The sequence below is a fragment of the Camelina sativa genome, chromosome 12, assembly GCF_030686135.1.
Source record: "Camelina sativa cultivar CO46 ecotype springtype chromosome 12, ASM3068613v1".
NCBI classification, from domain to species: domain Eukaryota; kingdom Viridiplantae; phylum Streptophyta; class Magnoliopsida; order Brassicales; family Brassicaceae; genus Camelina; species Camelina sativa.
The window spans coordinates 10092929-10116348 of NC_141891.1; the positions used below are offsets into that span (position 1 = coordinate 10092929).

General features: G+C 31.3%; 1 protein-coding gene and 1 long non-coding RNA gene across 2 annotated transcripts; one reads left to right on the forward strand and one right to left on the reverse strand.

The window, feature by feature from the left end:
• The first annotated feature begins 4062 nt into the window (after positions 1-4062).
• Positions 4063-5146, forward strand: LOC147930350 (fatty acid amide hydrolase-like). Its single transcript, XM_087479041.1, has 5 exons — positions 4063-4087; positions 4415-4496; positions 4568-4677; positions 4806-4866; positions 4958-5146. The coding sequence occupies exons 2-5, from the start codon at positions 4418-4420 to the stop codon at positions 4984-4986; spliced, it is 279 nt and encodes a 92-aa protein (XP_087335167.1). The 5' UTR covers positions 4063-4087; positions 4415-4417; the 3' UTR covers positions 4987-5146.
• A 6230-nt stretch (positions 5147-11376) lies between these two features.
• LOC147930351 (uncharacterized) lies at positions 11377-13200 on the reverse strand. Its single transcript, XR_015575546.1, has 2 exons — positions 11973-13200; positions 11377-11788 (listed from the first exon to the last, which is right to left on the reverse strand). It is a non-coding gene; the product is annotated as an uncharacterized LOC147930351 (long non-coding RNA).
• Between the last annotated feature and the right edge of the window lie 10220 nt (positions 13201-23420).

Sequence of the window (23420 nt, forward strand, 5' to 3'; positions counted from 1 at the left end):
CACTTCATATTTCTTTTGAAGTAATTTATATGTAGTTAATTTTTATATTTTTGTTTAAAGGAAAATTACTGGTTATTAAAACCATAATTCGATATATTTAACTAATTTGTTTAGCTCATGTAAATAAATAATTTAAATATTTCATTTTATATCAAAGCAAGAATTTTTAAAAATCCAACTACTAACTAAATATAAAATAATTAAAATCCCATAAAATCCCTAGAACGCCATAAAAAAATTGTGGAAGCCAGTCTTCTATCCGCGAGTCCTCTTCCTCGATCTCCTATAATTCAATTAAGTAGAACGTGAAAAAGTTTACAAACGAATTTCGTTTTCATATATTTTATAGCATGAACAAAGATGTTATTCTTACAATTCCATCATTTTCGCAACCTCAGAATTGCGAGGATTGAGTGTTATTCGGGTACAAACTGTAGAAGATATACTTCTTTTTCCTGCAAAGTTATAACAGAATTTATTCCTTTAAATACACGATCATCAAAAATATACAATAATCAGTTTGGTATTCGCCATCATCATCAGTTTCTTCCTCGGTATCATCCTCTTCTTCATCTTCTTTATAATCATCATCGTCCTGATCTAAAACATCAATGTCATCATCAGAGTCTTCAAAGATCGTGCAATCTGTTTCATATTGATCATGAAAAGTAATGTTTTTCTTTTGATTTGAACCATATCGAGTACAGTACTTAAATAACATACGGATTTATCACTTTGTGTGACATCCTCATGTTTTCCATTATTTTCCACCCCTTTGATTTCCTCTTTTTGTTGTAATTCTCTGAAATTACATCTGAATTCGCCAACATTTACAACCTCACCAATAATGTCTGTAAAAAATTTAAATTAGTTCTAATATAATGAATCTCAAATAGTATTTGAAATTTCTTTTAAAATAACTGAATTATTCACTTACCGATTAAGTAATCTTCACATTGGGTACCATCATGGATGAGTTTGAAATCTACGAAATCATAAATCCTTCCCCTCCAACAATTGAATTCTCTCTTATCTTGGTATTGTACAAAATAACAATTTTGTAACGATGTGTAGTAGCTAAACATGAACCATTCTGTTCAACAACCTTAAAGTCTTCGAAATCAAGCCAATTACCAACCTTGAACTTTAAGACAAAACGATCATAAACATCTCCACGAAAGGAGCATTGGACCTTTACACCCTAATAAAACATAGTATTATTAATTATCGGATAATACGATTTTGTTACATGTCTTTAAAACATTTTTAAAACCTTGTAATTTGTAACTTTCAGTTATAATTGCATATAAACTTATTGTTTGAAATATATAATGAGCTTATAATTAAAATAAAGTAAATACCTTAATATCAGTTAAAACCATCTCCAAACTTGGACCTTTCTCTTCCCACAGACGTAAGACCTTCACACGAATTTTCCATTCATATTTTGAAGAGTTCAAATGCGAAACATCATCGAAAAGGCTATACCTAACCATAATTTTTTTGCTTTTTTGTGTGTTCTTTGGATTTCTTCTCTGATTTAGGTTTAAAAAATCAAAAGTGTCGAATAGACGTATATATATACAATTTTATATATTCACAATTTACATTTTTTTCGAAAGTGATATTTTTAAATTCCTATTTACCAAATCATTTTACTATTCTGTAAAGATATCCAGACATTGATATATCTTTATATTTCCTTTTATTTTTGAGTTAAATAGTAATCTTCTTAATAATTACCATTACAGCTTTAAATGCGTTTTTAAAAAAAAAAAATAATAAATCATGATCTTACACTATATTCTAAACTGTTTTAAATATAGAATATCTCTTAAGATTTGCAACCCTACTTTACATAAGATATAAAATAACAATTTTAGATCTTTCTACGATAATCTTCAAATTTTTGAACATAATAATTATCACATTTAAAAGAATATTAGCATCATTATGTCTTTTCTCTATTTTTTTCAAAATTGAAATAATAATCAAGAACCTTAGTAACCGATCGTTTAGATATCATAATAATCATGCTTATCTTATCCTCTCGTCTGAATATGAGCTACGACACCAAGGATTGTTCTTCCATATGCAAATTGTTTTCATTAATTAATAAAATTATTCAAATTATTAGACATAATTTTTAACACTTTTTTATGTTAATAATAGTTATGAATATAGCATTTCATTGTTTTATTTTGTTCTTATATAATAATCAAGCACCTTGATATTCGGTCATTTGATCGTCATTAATAAAGTATAATCTTATATTATTAAAATAAATTATCATTGGACTATTTCTATTTCATAAAATATTCATCCATCTAAAACAATATCAATAAAAAAACGATTATAAAATCGCATAACATTCATCCTACTATCCTCGGAAATTCGTCTTCCTCCTTTCTTCACGCCTGATTTTTTGCAACGACACCAATCATATCTTCTTCCATACGCTGCCTATTTTTTAAATAATAACAATGCTATAAATTATATATAATGGAATTTGATTGAGATTATTTGAAGATAATTACCGTGTAGTTTAGAAGGAACGGAAACGACTCTGATTTTTTGCGATCAATAGCTTCTCTGCAGATATTCACAAAAATAGGATTAAAATCAGAATTTACGGAAAAATGATAATAATTTGTTTCATTAAATTTTAGTATCAATATGACTTTGATTTGCATAATAATACCAAATAAACAAATGTTTAACAAACGTTTGAAGATGATCCAAACAAATAATTAGTGTCAAAACCGCCTTTTAACATAGAATTACTACCGAACAATAGCCGAAAGACGTTGTGTTGCTGACTCTGCATCTCTAATCTGTTGATTAATCACACTAAATGTTATTATATCAGTGAAAATAAGAGTTATAAATTTAAAACAATAACTATAAATTTATTTAAAAATATACCATAACTTCTAAGATATTATTAACACCATTCAGAGTCTTTCTGCAATAATAATCAGTAAATGCAAATGTTAATATGATTTTCTGAATCAAAAATATTTATATATATATAATTAATTTTCCTTCTAAAATAAAAATACCTGTTTTTCACCATACGATCATTGGTAGATTCATCTAAACAATGTTTAAATTAAATTTGATCATTAGAAATATATTAATATAAGGAAATTTAAATTTAGCAACATACCTTTTAGCAATATATTTGAAGATGCATAATTCAAATAAGAAATTTCGATAGTCCTCGCCACCTCTACCTATTCATTTATATTTATTTGTTAGAGCCACAAACCTATGAATTAATTTTTATAACGATGATAGAGTAATTTACTATTAAAATTTTTAAATTACCAAACATCTCTCATCACTATGATCATCTTCAGAAGCTTTCCTGCAACTATAGAAATAAGTCTTTCTATTTAGCATCATCAAACTATAAAGATTAAAGTTTAAAGTATTCAAAAATAAAAGACCTAGATTTCTTGTCCGAGAACATAGAACTAAGATCACGACCATGTACTAACTCACCTGAAACATAAGAATTAGTATAATCGTTTTTACAAAACATTAAATAAATCAAGAAACCAAATACAATATAATATAAGAAGTAATAATGAAACCATACTCAAAGTTTTGGTAATGCTCGAACCTGCGTTCCAAACAAATACTACAGAAAGAGGACATGAATCATTGAAACACGAACACGAATACGAAGAACCATATAAGGCCATCTGCAATGGGCCAACACATTGTGTGTTCTTAGGCTTTTAAAAATCGAAAATATTGAAAAAATGGTCTTAGAACATATTGTTTGATCTTATTCTAGAACTAATTTAAGCCCAGTTCTAGTGTGACGTGGCAACACGTGATTGGAAATGATTTTTGCAAAGGAGAAAATTTTCATTTCTTGCAAATGTTCTCCTTCCACTCTGGTTGCGACGATAGCTTGGTGGTCACCATCTTCTCCGATTAAGGTGTGTTTTCCGGTCATTCAAGTTCCCAACAACTTCACCGCTCATCCATCCGCTGCACCGCTTTCTTCATTTAGTAATAATCCTCCGTCAAATCTGATCAAACGTGTTTTTCAGATTCCTCTTTCGGCTTTCAGGTTCGCAATCCGAATCATCCCTAACCATTTGTTCCTTTTTCGCTCATGATTCTTTTTGGTTTATGCTGCCTTGTCGTTTGTTTCTGATTACATTGGATTCTCCGGTTCTCTTAGGTCTGTAATTTTCGGAAATTTTCATAAGTTTCGTCACCGTCACTTTGATGTTCTTGCTCCACTTAATTTGTTTTTGTTTCTGGATAATAGATTCTTAATTTCTTATGATATGTGAAGAAAATTCAGAACAACGGATTCATCCTGTCAACTATTTATGTGATTTTCACTTGTTGTTGTTTTTTTTTTTGTTAATTTTCCCCAGCGTCTATATAGAAGATGGGTAAGTATGAGGTCATGAAACGGGCAAGCGAGGTTGATGTTTCTACTGTCAAATATAAAGCTGAAGAGATCAAAGGTTTGGTTTTTCAAAGGTTTAGCTTAATTTTGTTTATTATGGATTTGATATGCTTCTTGTGTAATTTGCAGCCCCTCATTTGACTGGCTTTTCGTTCAAGTTGTTCGTTCATATGCTTGAAGCACCGCTTATTGGCCCATTGATTGTAGATCATTTGAAGAAAGACAATGACATGACAAAGGTCTGTTCTCATCAGACTGAGTTTAATTATCATCTGCCTTTGTTATTGGTTTTTTGATTGGTCTCAATCTTCTTACATTTTGTATTTGATTACATAATTTATGTGCTTTCTCGTGTTGTGACTGACAGATTGTTCGCAATACAGTTATACCAGAAGAGCCCATGTTTAGACCTGAGTTCCCATCTCAAGGTATTTTGCTTCTACTTTTTCGTTTATTATCTTACAATTCGTTTATCATTCATATGTTGTGTAAACAGAGAATGTTGTTGCTGATTGCTAGGTAGCAAAAAGGATAATCTCAATCATTGAGGAGTTTAGCTATGACAAGCCTCCAACACCATTTTTGATTAGCTATTTTGTATATGTTTATATCTTTAATGTTTTTTTTGTTTCATAAAAACCATATTTATATCTTTCATATTTTGTATATGTTTATATCTTTTAAAGTTTATATCTTTAATATTCTTAACCATGTTCTCCCAATAACCAACTACTTAAACAAAAGATCTTAACTCATATTTTTACATTATCTTAATAATTTTTTAACTCTAAGAACACTCACAGCTGTTCTCCTATTGCAGATGCCTTAAGGGATCATCAAAACTATAATACATATATAATTTGAAGAACATGAGAGAAAATTAGGGTTTTCTCTGTTTTAAAGATTTCGGATTATGGAGAATGATTATGGTTATACCTATATATATATATGTTTACAACCTATAATTTTAGGGTTTCGAATAGGTCGGTATATTTTAGTTGGGTTTTTTTGAAAGCCCATTATTTTAGGTTCTAGCGTTTAAAAATTTATTAAATCACGTTTTGACGATTATATAGATTAGATATTTAATAATTTAAACTTTTTATAATTTTCTAAGTTATTTTGAAGGGTAAAAACGTCCAGATTAGATTCTCATTAATGGCAAATTAGTAATCTTAAGTCTGAGGATGAATGTGGTGCGTTTCAGCAACCTAAATAGAGAACAAAAGCTTGTCCGAAAATTTTTCAGGGGCAATTTTCATTAAGGGAAAGAGAGGTCAAATTTTGTGAGATTGGCTGTGAGCCCTCTCGACTTCTCCTTTAATATATTAGATATAGTCCAAAATCCCAAGTGGTTAGAATAATATTTTAATACTAGTACAGTCGAACTTCTATAAATTAATACTCGGTAAATTAATATTCTCTATAAATTAATAAATTTCTCCGATTCCAAGTTGGGACCAGTGTAATTTTGGACATAATTCGATAATATAATAAAATAATATCTTTTTTGAAAATCCTTTGTAAACATATGGTCCCAACAATAGTATAAATTAAAAATTATTTAAAATTATCAAAATATATGTATATATATGAACATTAATTTTTGTTAGACCTCATTTCTAATATTTTTACTATATACTATATCAAAAACTTTTTGTTTTCTCTTCAAAACATGAGAATTGTTATTTTTCTTGTAATTGATTATAAAAATATTATTTATAACAATTAAATCTTAGTTTTAAAAACTTTTTTTTAAAATTACCAAATATGGATAATCTCTCTATAAATTATCGATAAAATAAAACCTCTATAAATTAATAAATTTCTGCAGTCCCAACATAATTTATAGAGGTTTTACTCTAGTTGACTTTCTAAAACGACTAATATTCTAACAAAAATACTAGTAGTTGACTTTCTAAAAATAAAATGACTAAATCATTTAGTGGGGGTTATTGGTTTAAGATTTGAATAGAGTTTTAAAGATTTGAAATGTTATGTAGAATTTGTTGTTATTAGATCAAGATTTTGTTAAACTCTGTTAAAGTTTAGTGTTATTGGTTTGTGATTTGTAAAAAGTCATTTAAAATCTTAACAAATCTGGGTTATTGGATTCAGACTTTTATAAAGTCATTAAAAGTTTTGTGTTATTCAATTAAAACAAAAGAATCTAGGATTGTTAATGAGTTCAATTATTATGTTATTGGTTCATGATTTTAGACACTTTCTTTACAAAATAAAGTCATGGAAAGTATAATAAAAATACAGGATTGTTTGGAGGACTTTACAAGATTTTAGAAAACTAATCAACAAAACTCTCTAGCAATCTTTAATAATCTTTCACTTATTCATTTTTAATGATTTTGTTGAACTCTTCAAAAATCTTCATAAATCTCAATTCTGATAGCTACTTAGCTCGTGTTTATCAGAATTGAGATTAAAACACCTATGACAATCCAAAGAGTCTGACAATCGAAAGATTAAAACACCTATGACAATTCATCTATACTTGTAATATAGATGAATAAATTATGTGAATATCATATACGTAATGTTATATCAATTTCACGGTCTTACCTCAATCCCTAGCTTGTTCTTGATCTTAGTGTTTGAGATGTGATCATCATTAGCAAATTAATCCACAGAATTCAACAAATTAATCCACCCACCCTGAAACAGAAAGAAGATGAAGAAGAAAAAACAAGTGACACACTCATATTGAGTTCTCTTTTTCTAAATGGAAACAAACAAGCTATGCTTACAATCGTCTTCAGTCACTGATACTGATAATTTCGTTCACATTAATTTAAAATTATGACTAGGGATATTGAAAGAAACTGATTTCAGAAAATTAAAGAACAGCCGTTGAGGTCTGCCGTCGTGAAGATGATTAGTTACCAGAAATTGAATCGCTCTCATCTGCTTGCAATCAATTTTTGAGAGGATTCTCTTCCGGTTTTACAATCGTTTTCGTCGACAAAGAGAGAAAGAGAAAAAACGACAAATTTAAAAACAAAACCATATCTTGAAAACAGTCGATTAAATTCAACTCTATGAGAAACATTGAAAAATCGAGTTGACCTTAAATCAATTGGGTTCGCTTTATTATGCGACTATTGGTATTGGGACAGTGGTACTCTTTGATACGGGTAATGCGGATCTCTTCGTACCTAGTACGACGGAATGGAAAGTCCAAGAGACTAGTAAATATGATTCAAATAATGAGCCAGTCTCCTAGACTTTCCTAGGCAAGTACACGATCGGGTCTGCAGATTCTTCTGTCTGTAATCCTCTCATCGGCGACGGTCGCTGCAAACTACTGTCTTCTCCGTCACGGCGACGACTGATGAGACTCGGCTCTGAAAAGCTTCGTTCGAAGACATGATTTTTCGATTTCGAACAAGTTGTCATAGACAGAAAGCATTACCATGTATAGTGTGATGCGTATCCCAAATTGTATGATCTTAAGGGATTCATACATATAGCCTGGTACTGTATAATTCTTTATTTTTAATTAATGGATCAATGATAATTAATGATGGATTATGTCCTTAAAGAATTTTCAATATATCTTATATAATAAGAGAAAGTTTTTCTCAACTTTTGCTTAGAACATGACATTTGGCTTATTATATAATTGACATGTGTCCTCTCTTATTCTTAAAGGTCATTGTTTTAACATTTTCATATTGGGCCTAACAAAATAAGACCAATTACAGACCCAACAAATATAATTACAGCCCTTACACCCATCAGGAGGATATGAACCAAACGAGGTCGAATTCACCTGTATTCACATTTTCATGGTCATTAACATTTCATTCCAATCCTTGATTACTCTCCCTCAACCATTGCATTAAGTTTTTTTTTTAAATAACAACCTTTGACGACACTCACCTTCTCTCTCTCACACAATACTCTACCCTGTATTCAACCTCCAACGAAACATACAACACTGGTATCAATATGATTGTTGTTCGGGTCATCCATATTTGGGAAGTTCGAGACTTTTGAAGAAAAAATGTCTTACTTATTGTTCCTGATGAAAATGTCTCTTTCCTGATGAAAATGTATATTATCTCTATTATTGTTCCTCTTGACCCCTGATTTACCTCCGTTTTAACAAATTCATTTCGCCTTTGTTTCAGGATTGTGCTATACAAGTTCCAGTCCTTCCTAATCGTGTGCCTAAGTTTCAAGATCAATTGGTTAAAGGCCAGTTGTACAGCATCAATGATTTCGATGTTGTTGCATCCTCCAACCGTTATCGTCGCACCAACCACACGTGGAGAATTGTTTTCATGGAGAAAACGTCTTTGGAGACTGTTAAAAAAAGACAATGCTCTATTGGTTTTGATTATTTTAGGTTCTCTACTTTTTCAAACTTGCTTGATATGGTAGACAAGGGTGAGGAGCTTCCAGGTAACAACCTATTTTGCTCTGTTCGTATTTCTGGTCTCTTAGCTTCCACTTTGTTCTTCAGTATATGATTTATATCTACATTTACCCACTCACCAGATGTTGTTGGCCAAATATTCCTCGTCTCAAACATTTGAAAACAAAGATAAGAACCATCATTCGAAGACAACTTTCAATTTAATACTGACTTGCAATTTAGAAAGGTATTGGTATTGGTTTTGTTTTGTTTTTTTGTTTTTTTTTTTCAGATTCGTTCTACTCTTTGTAAGTCTGTAACTGTGCAATGTTTCTGGTGTTTGTTGTAGTGGTGACAACGTATACATATCTCTTTGGAGAGAACTTGCGGTCGATGCCCATGCCAAACTTTTAACCCTAAAAGATGAAACAGTTATTATCATTGCAACCCATGTAAACCCACGGAAAGTTGGGCATAATTGTTTTGTTTTTAACATCCTACTTTCTATTAAATATCAATTGGTTAACATTTTATTGTTCTAAAACTTAAGACCAACGTATATGGGCCTATGAATGAATATAATACTAACAATGTGCCATATGTATTCTTGACAATTTCAAAATTAGAGCATGGTTAATAATACTATTTAAGATTTGATGTTCTTCATCGTCAATTCAATAAACCGTGGAAAGCTAAATATTGTTTTAGTAACATCCCATTATCGCCTTTAAATCCCAATAAATTAGCTTACATTTATATCAGTTTCAATGTTTAGTCATAAATTTATATTCCAATCTCTTATTTCTCTTCATCTAAAATTCTATATTGTCCCATTAATTTTAAATGGCCAAATCCTGCTACTATAATGGCTGACTGGATGGTTCCTTAATATGTATATTTCATGTGATTGTATTCAATTTCGTACTCAAATTATTTTTATGTTTCGAGGAAAGTTCTACTGTCTCTGAAGCATTTTTCTTTTAGATCACATTAATGATTTGCTCATTGCACAATTCATTTTTATATGAAAATGGAGGATTTAAGATCTCAGACAAGGAACTAAAGTTTATGCAAGCATGTAAAGTAGTAGTCTGGACTGGCGGTTAGGTGGAGGAGAAAACCTTTACGGAATGACCAAACAATCAAATAAAAAATTAAGTTACTCTTATTTTCTCCTTTAAGCTTTTTTCTATTGACATAGTGAGTAAGGTGTAATTACATTTTCTGTTTTATCTCAGCCAGTTCTAAAGGTTAATTACGGTATGGAGCCACCATGAGTCTACGTGCATGTACACTACGACATATTCATAAACTCAAAACAATGCAACTTAGCCTAAGATATATATCACACAACGGTACAATTGTGTTAGAAAATGATTTTTTGAGTTTAAAATTTAATTATACATTCTTTTATTTTATATATTATTCTAACTTGGATATTTGTTAAGATTACTACAGATAGGGAGACCTAAAGCTTAAAATAGATGATCAGATCTCTATTATATATATGTCGGAAGGAAGAAATTAGAAGAAACAACGTTAGCCAAGGTGATTTGTAATTGGTTTCAGTTAACTTGTGATATGGGACTTCAATTTCAACTTTCGCTTACGTCTTCACGTAATAACAAAATAAAGATGATGAGGATTTGCCTTAAACAATGTCGAAGTGAATAAAATCACCAAAAGGTGATCTTTATTTTATTTTATTTTTGGTTTAAAGCCACTAAATAGGTTTTGAAGTTTTGAAGGATTCGTATCATTTTCCGCCTTGTGTTGACAGGACAAAAAATGTGCTACTGATGTTAGGGGTTATCAACAGTTAAAAGGGAAATAAATCACTCATTATCTGAATCTGAAGATGAAAAATATGCAACATTAAGGAATATAATATTTATTTTATATCTCTAAACTTCATCATCTTTGATAAAAGATTACTCATGGGATAAATTCAAAACTCAAAAATGATGGTAACTCTCGGCTATTTCGATAAGGCCACAACGGAAACAACGTCCAAACAAGTTATTATCGTAGTTTGAAAATGACATGTACTAATATGACTATATGAGTCTATAATCTTTAGTTGGCAAATTACATCTTCACCCAACAGAAAATATAAAGACGATGATCATTTGTCCATACAGCTTACATCAAGCATGAAGTTGTTTAAATATTGATTGACCATTTTAATGTTAAATATCATTTCAATGTTTACAAATACATCTTTGTCAAAAAAAAAATGTTTACAAATACATTACATAAATCATCTATTTTGTAATCACAAAATTCGCCATGAATATATTGCAAAATGGTTACATCGCAAAACAACATGTCCTAAAAGAGAATCAGTCTAAGCTTTTAAAAAAAAATTTCCTCAAAAAAGTAAAACATGATTAATAAAATCCATTATACATGAGGGTGTAGTTTAATTACTAAGATACATACTCTTTCTCCAAAAATTTATATCATTTTTATCAATAAAGAAAAATCCAATTAAGTAAGCAAAATACAAACATATGAAAATCTTTTTTTTTTTTGTTTTTGAACAAACAAATGGTTTCATTAATTAAAACTCAACCAGTACAAGAGTTAGGGATCAAAATCTCAAAAGTTAAAAGGTTACAAAGAAGGGCTTTCCCCAAATCCTTAAACAAATACAAATGAGACATCAAGTAATGATCCATGAGAGCTTTGAAACAAGTACTTAGAAGTAGTTTGAAGCATGTGAGATCATGGTTGCTTGATTGATCATCCTTGAGGGACTCAAAGGACGACATGATTGTCATGGTTGTACGACACTTTGACATTGAAAGGAGAATCATAGGCCAAGATCTCACCCGGAGTGAGGTGCCATTGCAAAAGCAAAGCATTGACAAAGATTCGGTAGTGAACAGATCGGTGGTGGTGATGAAGCTGAAGATTTATTGCGTAGCTATGTCGGATGAGGTCATTAACGTACCGGGCGAAAGACCAAAAGCCTGCAAAGCAAAATAATCAGACCAAATGGAGGGATCAAAAGCCATATATTGCCAGAAGGATATTTCAATCTGTAACGGTGCAGGTGGGTTCTCTCTCAGATGGCGCCCATAGCCAATGAGATAAAGGAGTCCACACAAAGCAGGTAGTCGGATTGGTATTGAAACATGAGAGGCAGACAATTACTGATGGGGTGTTGATACCACAGACAGGGTACGGTTCTTGTAGGTGGCACTGAAAGCAGGTTGCTTTGCTTCGTCGAGTGAGCACATTGGACTCTAGGGAAAAAGACCAAGAAGCTGCAAGCCTTGACCATCAAACCACACGGGGGGGATAACTAAGAACAAGCCAGAAAAATATGACAAAAAGGAACAATACAGGTGGGTTCTCTCTCATATGGCGCCATTTTCCAAAGAGAAAGAAATCCACACAAAGCATGTAATCGGATTGTCAAGGAAAGTGTTGAAGCAAGCTTGATCCTATGGGTTATTGGTAGCAAAAACAGTTAGGATACCCAGCAAACAATGACACTAACTGAGCAATAACCAGGGGTCTAACATCAACTCGGTACATCCAAAACACTCTAGCAACTGTAGTCTACAATGCAGTCTTCAAACAAAGAGAGCTAACAATGGCCATAGGCAATGTTTTTCAGATAACAAGAGGACCGATAGAGATAACCTGGGCTTTTGAGAATTGGGCAGTAACACTTGGGATGCTTGCAGACCGAGAAAAGGATTAGGGTTCGAGCCCACAGATCGGAAAGATACTGTGGGAGATCCGGGAGGTGTGGAAGCGCGGGGACTGCCGGAAGAGAGAGAAAGTAGTTTCAGTCTCTCTATTGGAAGCATGTTCGGTTCTACTTGAGGCGGGAGTCGAGTAACAGAGGAGAGTCGTTTCTCTGACGAAGTCATTGAATTCCCTCGGCGCCGTCTCCGTTTCGCAAGATTCAGGTGGCAAAGGAGGAGAGGGTTCTTCAGAGACGACAAGCATTCCGGATCTAAAGGTGTATGGACCATTGGACTCTGATGTCGCCGACAGAGAGGTTGAGACAATGGAGCATAGAGTGGGATTCGCCAAACTCGTGCTCATTTTGAAGAAGATGGCGAACGAACCTTTACTGCGATTTGGGTTCTTTGGAAGGGAAGAGGAGTGGTTCAAAAGGGAAAATAAAAAGGGAAAAAAAGTTTGAGACTTTGATCTAGGATAGTACAAGGAGATAGAGAGGGAAATAAAGATCAGAAATTCCCGACGCTGGCGGACGGAAGCCTCACCGGCGTCGAAGATGTGTGAGAGAATTAAGGCAAACTCAAAAAATTCACACATCCTTTGTTTTTATTCTCAATTAAACAGATGAAAATCTAACAATTAAAAAAAATATCAATTGAACAAATATGAAGATAAGCCTGTGCGTAGCATGGGACAACTCCTAGTATATATATATATGTATTTGCAACTCCAAGCGTCAACAACATTTATTTGATAGAAGAAAGTAGCATCAGTAGAGAAAATCAAATAAAGATGGGTCGTAACAGTTTGGTTATCATTCTCATTATCGTCTCTCTTTTCGGCCTCCACAATTGTAAGAAGTGATTCAATCCTTTTTTTACTTCAGATCCCATAAGATTCAATTCATTGTTGCCACATGATCAAACTTTTGACCTAATGTTTGTAGGTCAAGGCGAAGATCCCGATCATCCAAAGGGAATAGAAAGATGCTTTCAACACTTTATGGGAGAGCCATGGCAACTCGAGTTTTTGTGCTGTATCGAAGATATTACCGTTTGCTTCCCTTTCACCGAACCAGAAAATTGCCTCAAGCAATGTCCGCCGCTACGAAAAGGTGAAGCACCGTCTCCTTCACCTGGTGCAACACTGCCCCTCTATGAATGCTCAATGGTTAAGCTCCCTAGCCTTTTTATATTATGTACTCTCCTGACCCACATGAGAGGTCGTCTATTACAATGTCATCAATAAGTCATTAATGCCAAACTCAGTTTTGCTTGCTTCTCTGTTCTGCTCCATGTTCTGTTCTCTTATTGATTCCCAGTTTGGGTTCTTCTGATATGATTTGTTTCCGGGAGTTTCGGTTAATATTGATGATGTTATACAACATGTATGGTGAGAACGATGAGGTCATGAGCAACGAAAACATAGGAGAAGATGTTTCTTTTTGTGTTTCTGTTCCTAGAGTTCTGAATGAAGATCACACTGATATTGTGAAGCTAAAGCGGGTTGTAGAAGTAAGTTAAGAAAAGGCTGATCACAGTCATGAGAATGGAGGTGAGTGAGAGTACATTTTGGTCATGTTAGAAATGATGCAATGCGTAAGGAAAACAATACACATCAAGATTAAAAACTAGTTTATATGCAACAGAGAAAAATGATGGAAACACAATGCATGTAATAGATATAAGGCATCGTTGCTTAAATGTTGCGTACATTGACTCACCTGACCTGATTCTATTGAGTGTTTTCAGTTGGATCAGAAGTTCACATGGCTTACAGTTGATTAGAAATATCTCCTTGAGGCTTCTTTTTGGCAAATCATATCTTCAATCCAAACTCTTGGTTTTCTGACTCTTCTCTAGTGTTTGCATGAGTGGAGATGAGACCATGGAGCCAGTTTCCACAAGATCACACGCACATGAGTACTTTGGTTGACAAGACTGTGTTATAGCAAGCATTGACGGTTAGTTAAGCACACAAAAATGCATTACTTTGTCTCTATATCATCATGCTTGCACATGCTTGCTGATTGTAACTGATTGTACACATGCTTACTGTCTATGACAACTTGTTTTACCCGAGAAGAGTAGTGTGTGTGGCTGAGATTGGTCCGAGGTTTGTTTTCAGTTTCACTGTTGAAAGAAAGAACTTTTGGGATTCTTAAAAAAGACATTAAATGAATGGTGCGGTCGACGTCCCTTATGCCATACGTACTCACGTTCACCCGATTTAATTTGTGTAATCCAAGAAACACTATTCTTCTGAGTCATTGTATCGAAATAGGTTCTTGCTAGTTTCATTTCCTTGCAATTCACATACCCGCCAATCAAAATGTTCCAAGAAGCTGGGCTTTTCAAAGGCATCGCCAGAAACAAAGAGCATGCATTGCCCATGTCACCTTTTTTTGGCATAGCTCGAGATTATCAGATTCCATAGCACAACATCTTTCTCTGGAATCTTGTCAAAGACTCTACGAGCTTCATCCAGATTCCCACTTTCCAAATACCCCTGTAAAAGCGAGTTCCACGAAACTGTGTTCTTCTCAGCAATATCATCAAACGCCCTCTTTGCCATCTCAATGTAACCGAGTCTTGAATACAAACCCACCAGACCTGTCTGAACATAAACACACCCACATAATCCGTTTTTAAGCACCTGAGCATGAATGAAGTTGCCATCAGTCACGTTCTCTATCTTACCACAAGCTCTTAACACTGAGGTTATAGCATGTGAACTTGGAGAAACTCCGAGTTGTGCATTTCGATGTACACGGCAACCGTTTCTTTAAACTTCCTATGCTGGCTCAAGAACCGAACAAGACATCCCCAAGAGAAAGAATCCAGACCATTAAACCCCTTGAGGATTCTTTTGACATAGTTTACAACATTTCTAGAGAACTCTTTACTCAACTGAAGAGTTTGGTGGACCAAGATGGACTCAAGATGGTTAAAGCGGTTCACAAGTATCTTTGAAGGAAGAACCTCAGCTTCGAATCCAACATTTGAGAAACCAACTTCTAAAATTCAACACCCAAAAGTAAAATTCAAAAACCAACACACACCAAAAGAAAACCCAAATTCAAAGAAAGCACTCTCCTTCTAATGCTCTGTTAATGGCTCAGTTCCTATTTACAGCACTGTTATATATAGAAAGCGCAATTTCGATTTCCAATCTAATCGGAGATGGTGAGAGACCTTTGAAAATGAATCAACGAAACCACAAGAGAAAAGATTGATGAACGTGGGAACGACGATATCGACGGTGGTCGCGGAATGTGAGGCGTCAGCGGCGATATCGACGGACACTCACTCATCTGCTATGAACCTGTTCTGGGTTTTTGCACTTCCCAAGAAACTTTCTCAAATACTCTCTTTTGGCTAGAAGGTTTGTCTTGGCACCCGTCTAAAGCAAAATCCAAGACTAGACAGAATAGTATAGTAATTTAATCCAACCTAACCAATCTAATACGCATTGGTTTATTTACCACCCATAAACTTCAGCGAGTTTTATTCAATTATAATAGTGTAAAAAACTGTCCCACCTGTTAAATCCTCGTTAGACTATTATCTTTGTAGTAGAATTTTTTTTTGTTGACAATAATAGTTTTTTGTTGTTTTAAATATTGTTGAGTTTAAGAAACTATTCCCCAAATTTGATTTGGTTCTTACGTAATATCTTCATGGCAGCGTTTGCATTTTATCCTTCACCTTGCCATGAGAGCATTAACATCGATTAGACAAAGTAATTTGTTTTGATTCCCTAGCTTAATGTCGATATCAAATTACATGTGAGAAACCGAATGCTAAGCGTAGCTATTTTATACTTATATAGTTTCATTAAAAAAATAAAATATTTGTATGTATTTAAAGAGTATAGAATTACAACTAGATATGTAAACATTATATGTTATTCAAAAATATATTTACCTTAGTCCTTTTTTATCTTTACTTTTGTCATTTACTTTTGTCAACATGATCTTGATGATATAGTAGAAACCAATTAAAGGAATAAATATTAATAAGTACTCGTCAATATGTGTTAATATTTATTGCTGAAAACTAATTACGAGACTACTTAAAAGTAATTAATTTCACATGTTATTCGAAAATATCTTTAGTTTAGTCTTTTTTATCTTTACTTTTGTCAACATGATCTTGATGATATAGTAGAAACCAATTAAAGGAATAAATATTAGTCGTCAATATGTGTTAATATTTATTGCTGAAAACTAATTACGAGACTACTTAAAAGTAATTAATTTCACATGTTATTCGAAAATATCTTTAGCTTAGTCCTTTTTTATCTTTACTTTTGTCAACATGATCTTGATGATATAGTAGAAACCAATTAAAGGAATAAATATTAGTCGTCAATATGTGTTAATATTTATTGCTGAAAACTAATTACGAGACTACTTAAAAGTAATTAATTTCACATGTTATTCAAAAATATCTTTAGCTTAGTCCTTTTTTATCTTTACTTTTGTCAACATGATTTTGATATGGTAAAAAACCAATTAAAGAAATAAATATTAGCATGTAGTCGTTAATATATGTTAATATCTATTGCTGAAAACTAATTACAAGACTACTAAAAAGTAAATAATTTCACGTATAATATCATATATACATATATGTAAGTGTGTGTGTTTGGTACAATATATATATATATATATATCATCAATGTAAATTATATATACATATTTTCAAGTTAAATTTATTCAAATAAAATAATTGTGTGACATATATAGCTATTGCATTATATTGATACTTATCTTTGATAAATATACATATATACAAGATATCAAAAAAAAAATTGAATAAGAATGACATAAAACTGTATTACAAAAACTTAAATTGAAATAAATAAAATAATATATCATTAATTTTAAATGAGCTTTTAAAAGAATTGATACGAGAAAAATGAAAATTACTAATATGAAAATACAAATAAAATAACAAAAACATAAAATAAATAGTGAGAAAAAAAGAAAATAATTTTACTTAAACTATGCATCTTTAGTTTTTAAAAAGAAGATTATGTGATGTATTAATATTTATATCATAAAATATTTAAATAATGTGATGTATAATTATCACTTTATGAAGTGAAAAAAATGAGAACGGTTTAAGACAAAAAAAAACCATAAAGAAATCTATGAATGGTCCAAAATACTTACCTTTTTGTATATATATGATGTATGTGTTCCAATTAGCCTAATAAAATAAGGTAGAATCATAAAGATGCATACATACACTTATACAAGTTATTTAATATTAAAGAAAATGAGAGAGAATTGCATTTGTACCTTAAAAATTAAACTTTGCATTTGTACCTTTATTATATTGTTTTGAAGTTTGGACGTGAATGTTACAATATAGCTTAAAACTTCATTATATTGATTCATTTTCCAGTGATAGAAGGTAGTATATTTTCCGGCCCAATAGCTTTATAAATCTTTCTAATTACAACCTATGATAATAGAAAAGGAAAATTGTTAATTTTCAAATCAACAACAAACAAACAGGATACAATATATATATATATATATATATATATATATTATATTTATTTATTTATTTACCGATGGACAACATATGACAGTATTGCCAGAATCAACAATAGCAGAACAGCCGTTTATGCAATGTCCAGTTTGCCTTCCTTCAATTAAAGATCTCCCCCATGTCAAACTCCCAAAAATATTTAGGAGCGGTGACAGAGAGTAGGACATATGTGTGGTCCCCTATAAAGTGAGTCGAGTCGAATCCACCAAATATAACTGCTCCATTTTCAGCATCATTTTTGTCATAATATTTCAATCACATTGAGAATATTTTTTTTTCAACACCACCTTTTTCTAAAATTTTATACCTGTGTAACATTATAACAAAAAACTTAATTATATTGATTCATTTTCCAATGACAATAGTTTTTTAATAAGAAAAAAGGAAAAGTAAATCATATTTAATTGTGATATTTAGAAGAGAAAAAAAATAAAGAAAATGTCAGAAGTGTTTTACATTTGTTAAATTGATATTAACATAAAAAAAGAAAAAATATTAATTATTTTTACTTGTTTTTCTATAGTAATATCACCAACTATTATGTTATCTTGGCTAAGGAAACCAATAACACTATTTGCATAATAAGTGAGTTGAGCGGGTTCACCTGTAAAATCTAATGTTAGATATATCTGTAGGTATTAAAGAGTAAATAAATTAATATATATATATATATATATATATATATATATATTTAAAGGTAACTTGTATATATCTATAAATAGATCAGCAGCAAACTTCTAAATTTTATCTCTAAAAGTTCATAAAAGGTAAATATGCAATTCTCTCTCTCTTTTAAATCTTTTAAGTAACTTGTAGGGGGATGTATTCAACTTGACATTTTAGGTGATTTGTATAAAAGTTACAAATCTTATGTTATTCAATCATGGATTTTAAAAAGTCTTCTGAAATCCACTGTTATTGAACTGATGATTTAAAAATCTACTTTAAAATCCACTGTTATTCAAAACAGTTTGTGGATTTGGATTTTAATAAGTTTTAGGAATTCTGGAGGATTTAAGAGGATTTGTTTAGTTAAAAATACAGAAATCCAAATCTCATGGTTTTAGGTGGGATTTGAAAGAATTTTACCATAAATCATATCAACTTCCCTAAAATCTATCAAAATTCCAAATTTCTTAAATCCCATAGAATTCTCCAAAATCATTGTTTTAAAACACCCCCGTAATCTTGTAAGTATACATCTTTATCTAAATATATTCTTTTTATTTCTATTTACTAGGTTAATTGGTGGGACACAAACATCATATATATAAAGGTAAGTGTCTTGGACCATTCATAGATTATTATTATTATTTTTTTAAAAATTTGTTTTTTCTTAAACCATTCTCTTTTTTTTTTTTCATTTTATCAAATTATATATTATACGTCAAATTATTATAATATTTATGATACATATTGTTAGGCACATATTCATTCTTTCTTTTTTTAAACTAGAGATGCATAGTTTAAAATTATGCTTATACACTCCCGTAAGTTTACCATATAAAAAACCACATACCTTTTCAATCTAATATGATGACATCATTCTATCCTAAGTAAATTTTTATTATTATTATTGACATTGTTCCTTTTACTTTTATGTTAATTTACTTGTGTTTTCATGATTAGTAATTTTCATTTTCTCTTATCACTTTTCAAAAACAGATTATTTAAAATTAATTATATATTCTTTTCGATATTTAGATTTAAATTTTTGTAATACTTTTTTCTGTTCATTATTCTTTAATTGTTTTGTTGATATGTTGTATATATTTATTGAAGATAATTAGCAATATAAATCGATAGTGAATTTTATTTGAATATAAATTTACATTGACCAAGTTTCTGACATGTTGATCAGCTAGCATAGGAATGAAAATAAATCATCTTGTTTTGTTGTTGCTAATGAGGCAAATAGCAAATGCTTCCATCAGAATAAGTTTAAAAACAAAACCATATCTTGAAAACAGTCGATTAAATTCAACTCTATGGGAACATCCAAAAATCGAGTTTTCAAGATAGGGTTTTGTTTTTAAGCCAATCCTAATGGAAGCATTTACTATTTGCCCCATTAGCATCAACAAAACAAGATGATTTATTTTCATTCCCATGCTAGCTGATCAACATGTAAGAAACTTGGTCAATGTAAATTTATAGTCAAATAAAATTAACTATTGATAATTATCTTTAATAAATATATACAAAATATCAACAAAACAATTAAAGAATAATGACAGAAAAAGTATTACAAAATTTAAATCTAAATAACGAAAAGAATATATAATTAATTTAATTTAAAATAATCTGTTTTTGAAAAGTGATATAAGAAAAACGAAATTACTAATCATGAAAATACAAATATTTTTTTTTTAAAAAGTAAAAGGAACAATGATAATAATAATAATAAAATTTTACTTAGGATAGAATGAAGTCATCATATTAAATTGAAAAGGTAGGTGGGTTTTTATATGGGACACTTACTGGAGTGTATAAGCATACTTTTAAAGTATGCATCTCTAGTTTAAAAAATAAAGAATGAATATGTGCCTAACAATACTTATATCATAAATATTATAATAATTTGATGTATAATATATAATTTGATAAAATGAAAAAAAAAAAATGAGAACGGTTTAAGAAAAAACAAAAATTTTTTAAAAAAAAAATCTACGAATGGTCCAAGACACCTACAAGATTACAAGTTACTTAAAAGATTTTTAAAAAAGTAAGAGAGAGAGGGAATTGCATATTTACCTTTTAGAAGTTTGCTGCTGATCTATATATAGATATTGATTAGAACGTGAAACCTATATAATTCATACCCTATTAAAACCAGAATTGCATGAAACATGGCAAATGTACATGTACACCAAAATACTACCAAATTTTCAACCATTCTTCTTGTTCTATCTTACATGCGTTTACATGCGTTTAAAATTTTCAACCAAATTTTCAACCAAATTTACATGCGTTTTTTGTTTGTTTTTTTGTTTTTGTTTTTCTATCTTTGAATTTGATATTGACTTCTTTTTTTTTTTACTTACTTTAGCCATCAGTGATTAGGGCTATCAATTTTTTTTTATTTTTTCTCTTATGTTGCCCAAAAATTTCTGCGATACACAAATAATAATATCTCTTCTTGCCCAAAATTTATCTTCCTCTTCCTCTTCTCCGATTCACAATTTCTGGGCGATTCCATCTCTCTATCTATCGGATTAATCGAACAGAGACTCTCTGTCCCTCTCTCATGATCGAACTCGGATTTAAGCGATTTATGCCCACAGATTCGATCCCTAATCGTTGGAGTTGTGGTGATACCAAGAGGACTTGCGTTGATTGTGGAACTATCCGAAGGAGCACATGTGAGATTTTGAAGTTAACCTTTTGTTTCAATCTTCTTCTGGATTATTGGGCGGTTGGGAGTATATATATATTCAACGCAACCTCTAGTAGATATATCCAACGGATCTCTATTTTGTTAGTATCTGAGTATGATCCGATCCCAGCTTATATATATATGTTCACAAAAGGGTTGGTTTTATCGTTTTGTATTGCTTGTTTTGTTTTGGATCAATCTAGTGTACTAAGAACTGATATACTACTCTTCACATTTGCATATTTGAATTCAATGAATCAAGAAAAATCTGGAGAAATGCTCCTGTGGGCCATTTGGAGCTACGTACTACTACTGACAAACCTCACTCACACATACTTTGTCGGAAATGCTCCAGTGGGCTATACAATCTACGGAACCTTAATGTTGTTTGAAGATTTTTAATCAGTTGATCATGTATGTAGATGTTGTTGTTGTTGTTGTTGTTGTTTTATGGACTCTTACCGGTTTGGGTCTCCGATGCCATTCCTTTTGACATTTGATTGTGGGCTCTTGACATTTTCTTTATTGCAATGGCAACTTCAAGGAAGAAGCCTGATCATGCTTTACTCATACGGGTGAGACACAAGTAAATGGATTGGCTCTGTTGGTGAATCCATTTTCTGGAGATTTTGGTTGGAATGCATGTTTATGCATCTGGCTACTTGATTTGTGAAAAAAACAAAAATAATGATTTCCTTTCTTTTGGATCTATCCTCTAGTAGTATATGGGGGTTGCTAAAGGTATTGTTCCTTTGTCGTAAGTCGATATGTTGGACAATATCTCATTAAGCCTCTCCTAGGTTTCGTCTTTGGCCTAGCTGCTGTTTCTCTTTTCAATCTCCCAACTCCAATAGGTTAAAAGCTCATTCTCTCTCTTGCATCATTCAAGACTGTTTGCAGGTCGTCTACTGACTAGTTTTTCTCAATCTCAGGTGCTGGAATCATAGAATAGATTCTTTTATTTGAGATAAAGTGGTCCGATGGATGATTATTTGGAAGAATCAGCACCAGCGAATTTGAGAGCCACACTGTTAACACAGTGACGTTGGTCGGTAGGAGTAGAGTAGCCTTCACCTTTGAAACAATGGCCAAGATATCACTTATTTTGATTATTTCTATTACTTAGAATATGATGTGAGGAAGGAGAAGTTGTGAGAAAGGAAAACAATGGCCAAGATATCATTGGTCTACTCGTAAATGGATTGGCTCACAAAGATTGAAGTAAGTGAATATAATTTGTTACTCTTACATCAATTTGTTACTCTTATTTCATTCTTACATGTTACAAAAGAACTACAAATAAACATATAGAAGTATTGATTTCTACCAAGACCAATGATATCTTGGCCATTGTTTGTGGTCATTAGGAGAAAATTACTTTGGTCCATTGCTTCATGTAATATTTATGTTTGTTCTTCTAGTTTGTATACTAGTATATACTCCCTCTGTCTCACAAAGATTGAAGTTTAGGATTTTACACACATATTAAGACAGAGAGAATATATGATTTATTTTTCTAATACTTTTTCACTTTCCCACCTTCCCACTTTTACACTCCATACACTCTACAGCATCAGTAATCATTAAAACAAAAATTTATTAAAAATATTCAAAACATCAATCTTGTTAGGACAAAAAAAATTCTCTAAAACTTCAATCTTTGTGAGACAAAGGGAGTATTTTTCATTTGATCACGATGCTAATACATTTATTTCATTTTTTTAATGGTATTGGTCACATTTTTCTCCTCTTAAAATTATGGCCCCTCGTTTAATTGTCACAAAACAAATAAAACTATGGTCCTTTGAATCTTCCAAGTCTTTAGCTGAACAGATTTAACATTTAAACGTTGAGAAAACATTATTTTCCTCTCTCCATTATAAACAGTAAGACTCAAACAAGTTGAGCAAAGCGTGAAAGTTGTCAATATTGGAAGATGGAGAATTAGAGATCTACCTAAATTGA

Excerpts from the sequence above, each read along its gene's own strand:
- LOC147930350 (XM_087479041.1), top strand. The coding sequence starts at position 4,418 with ATGGGTAAGTATGAGGTCATGAAACGGGCAAGCGAGGTTGATGTTTCT. Across the intron at positions 4,678-4,805 it reads AAGACAATGACATGACAAAG|ATTGTTCGCAATACAGTTAT; the intron begins GTCTGTTCTCAT and ends TGTGACTGACAG. Across the intron at positions 4,867-4,957 it reads ACCTGAGTTCCCATCTCAAG|GTAGCAAAAAGGATAATCTC; the intron begins GTATTTTGCTTC and ends GCTGATTGCTAG.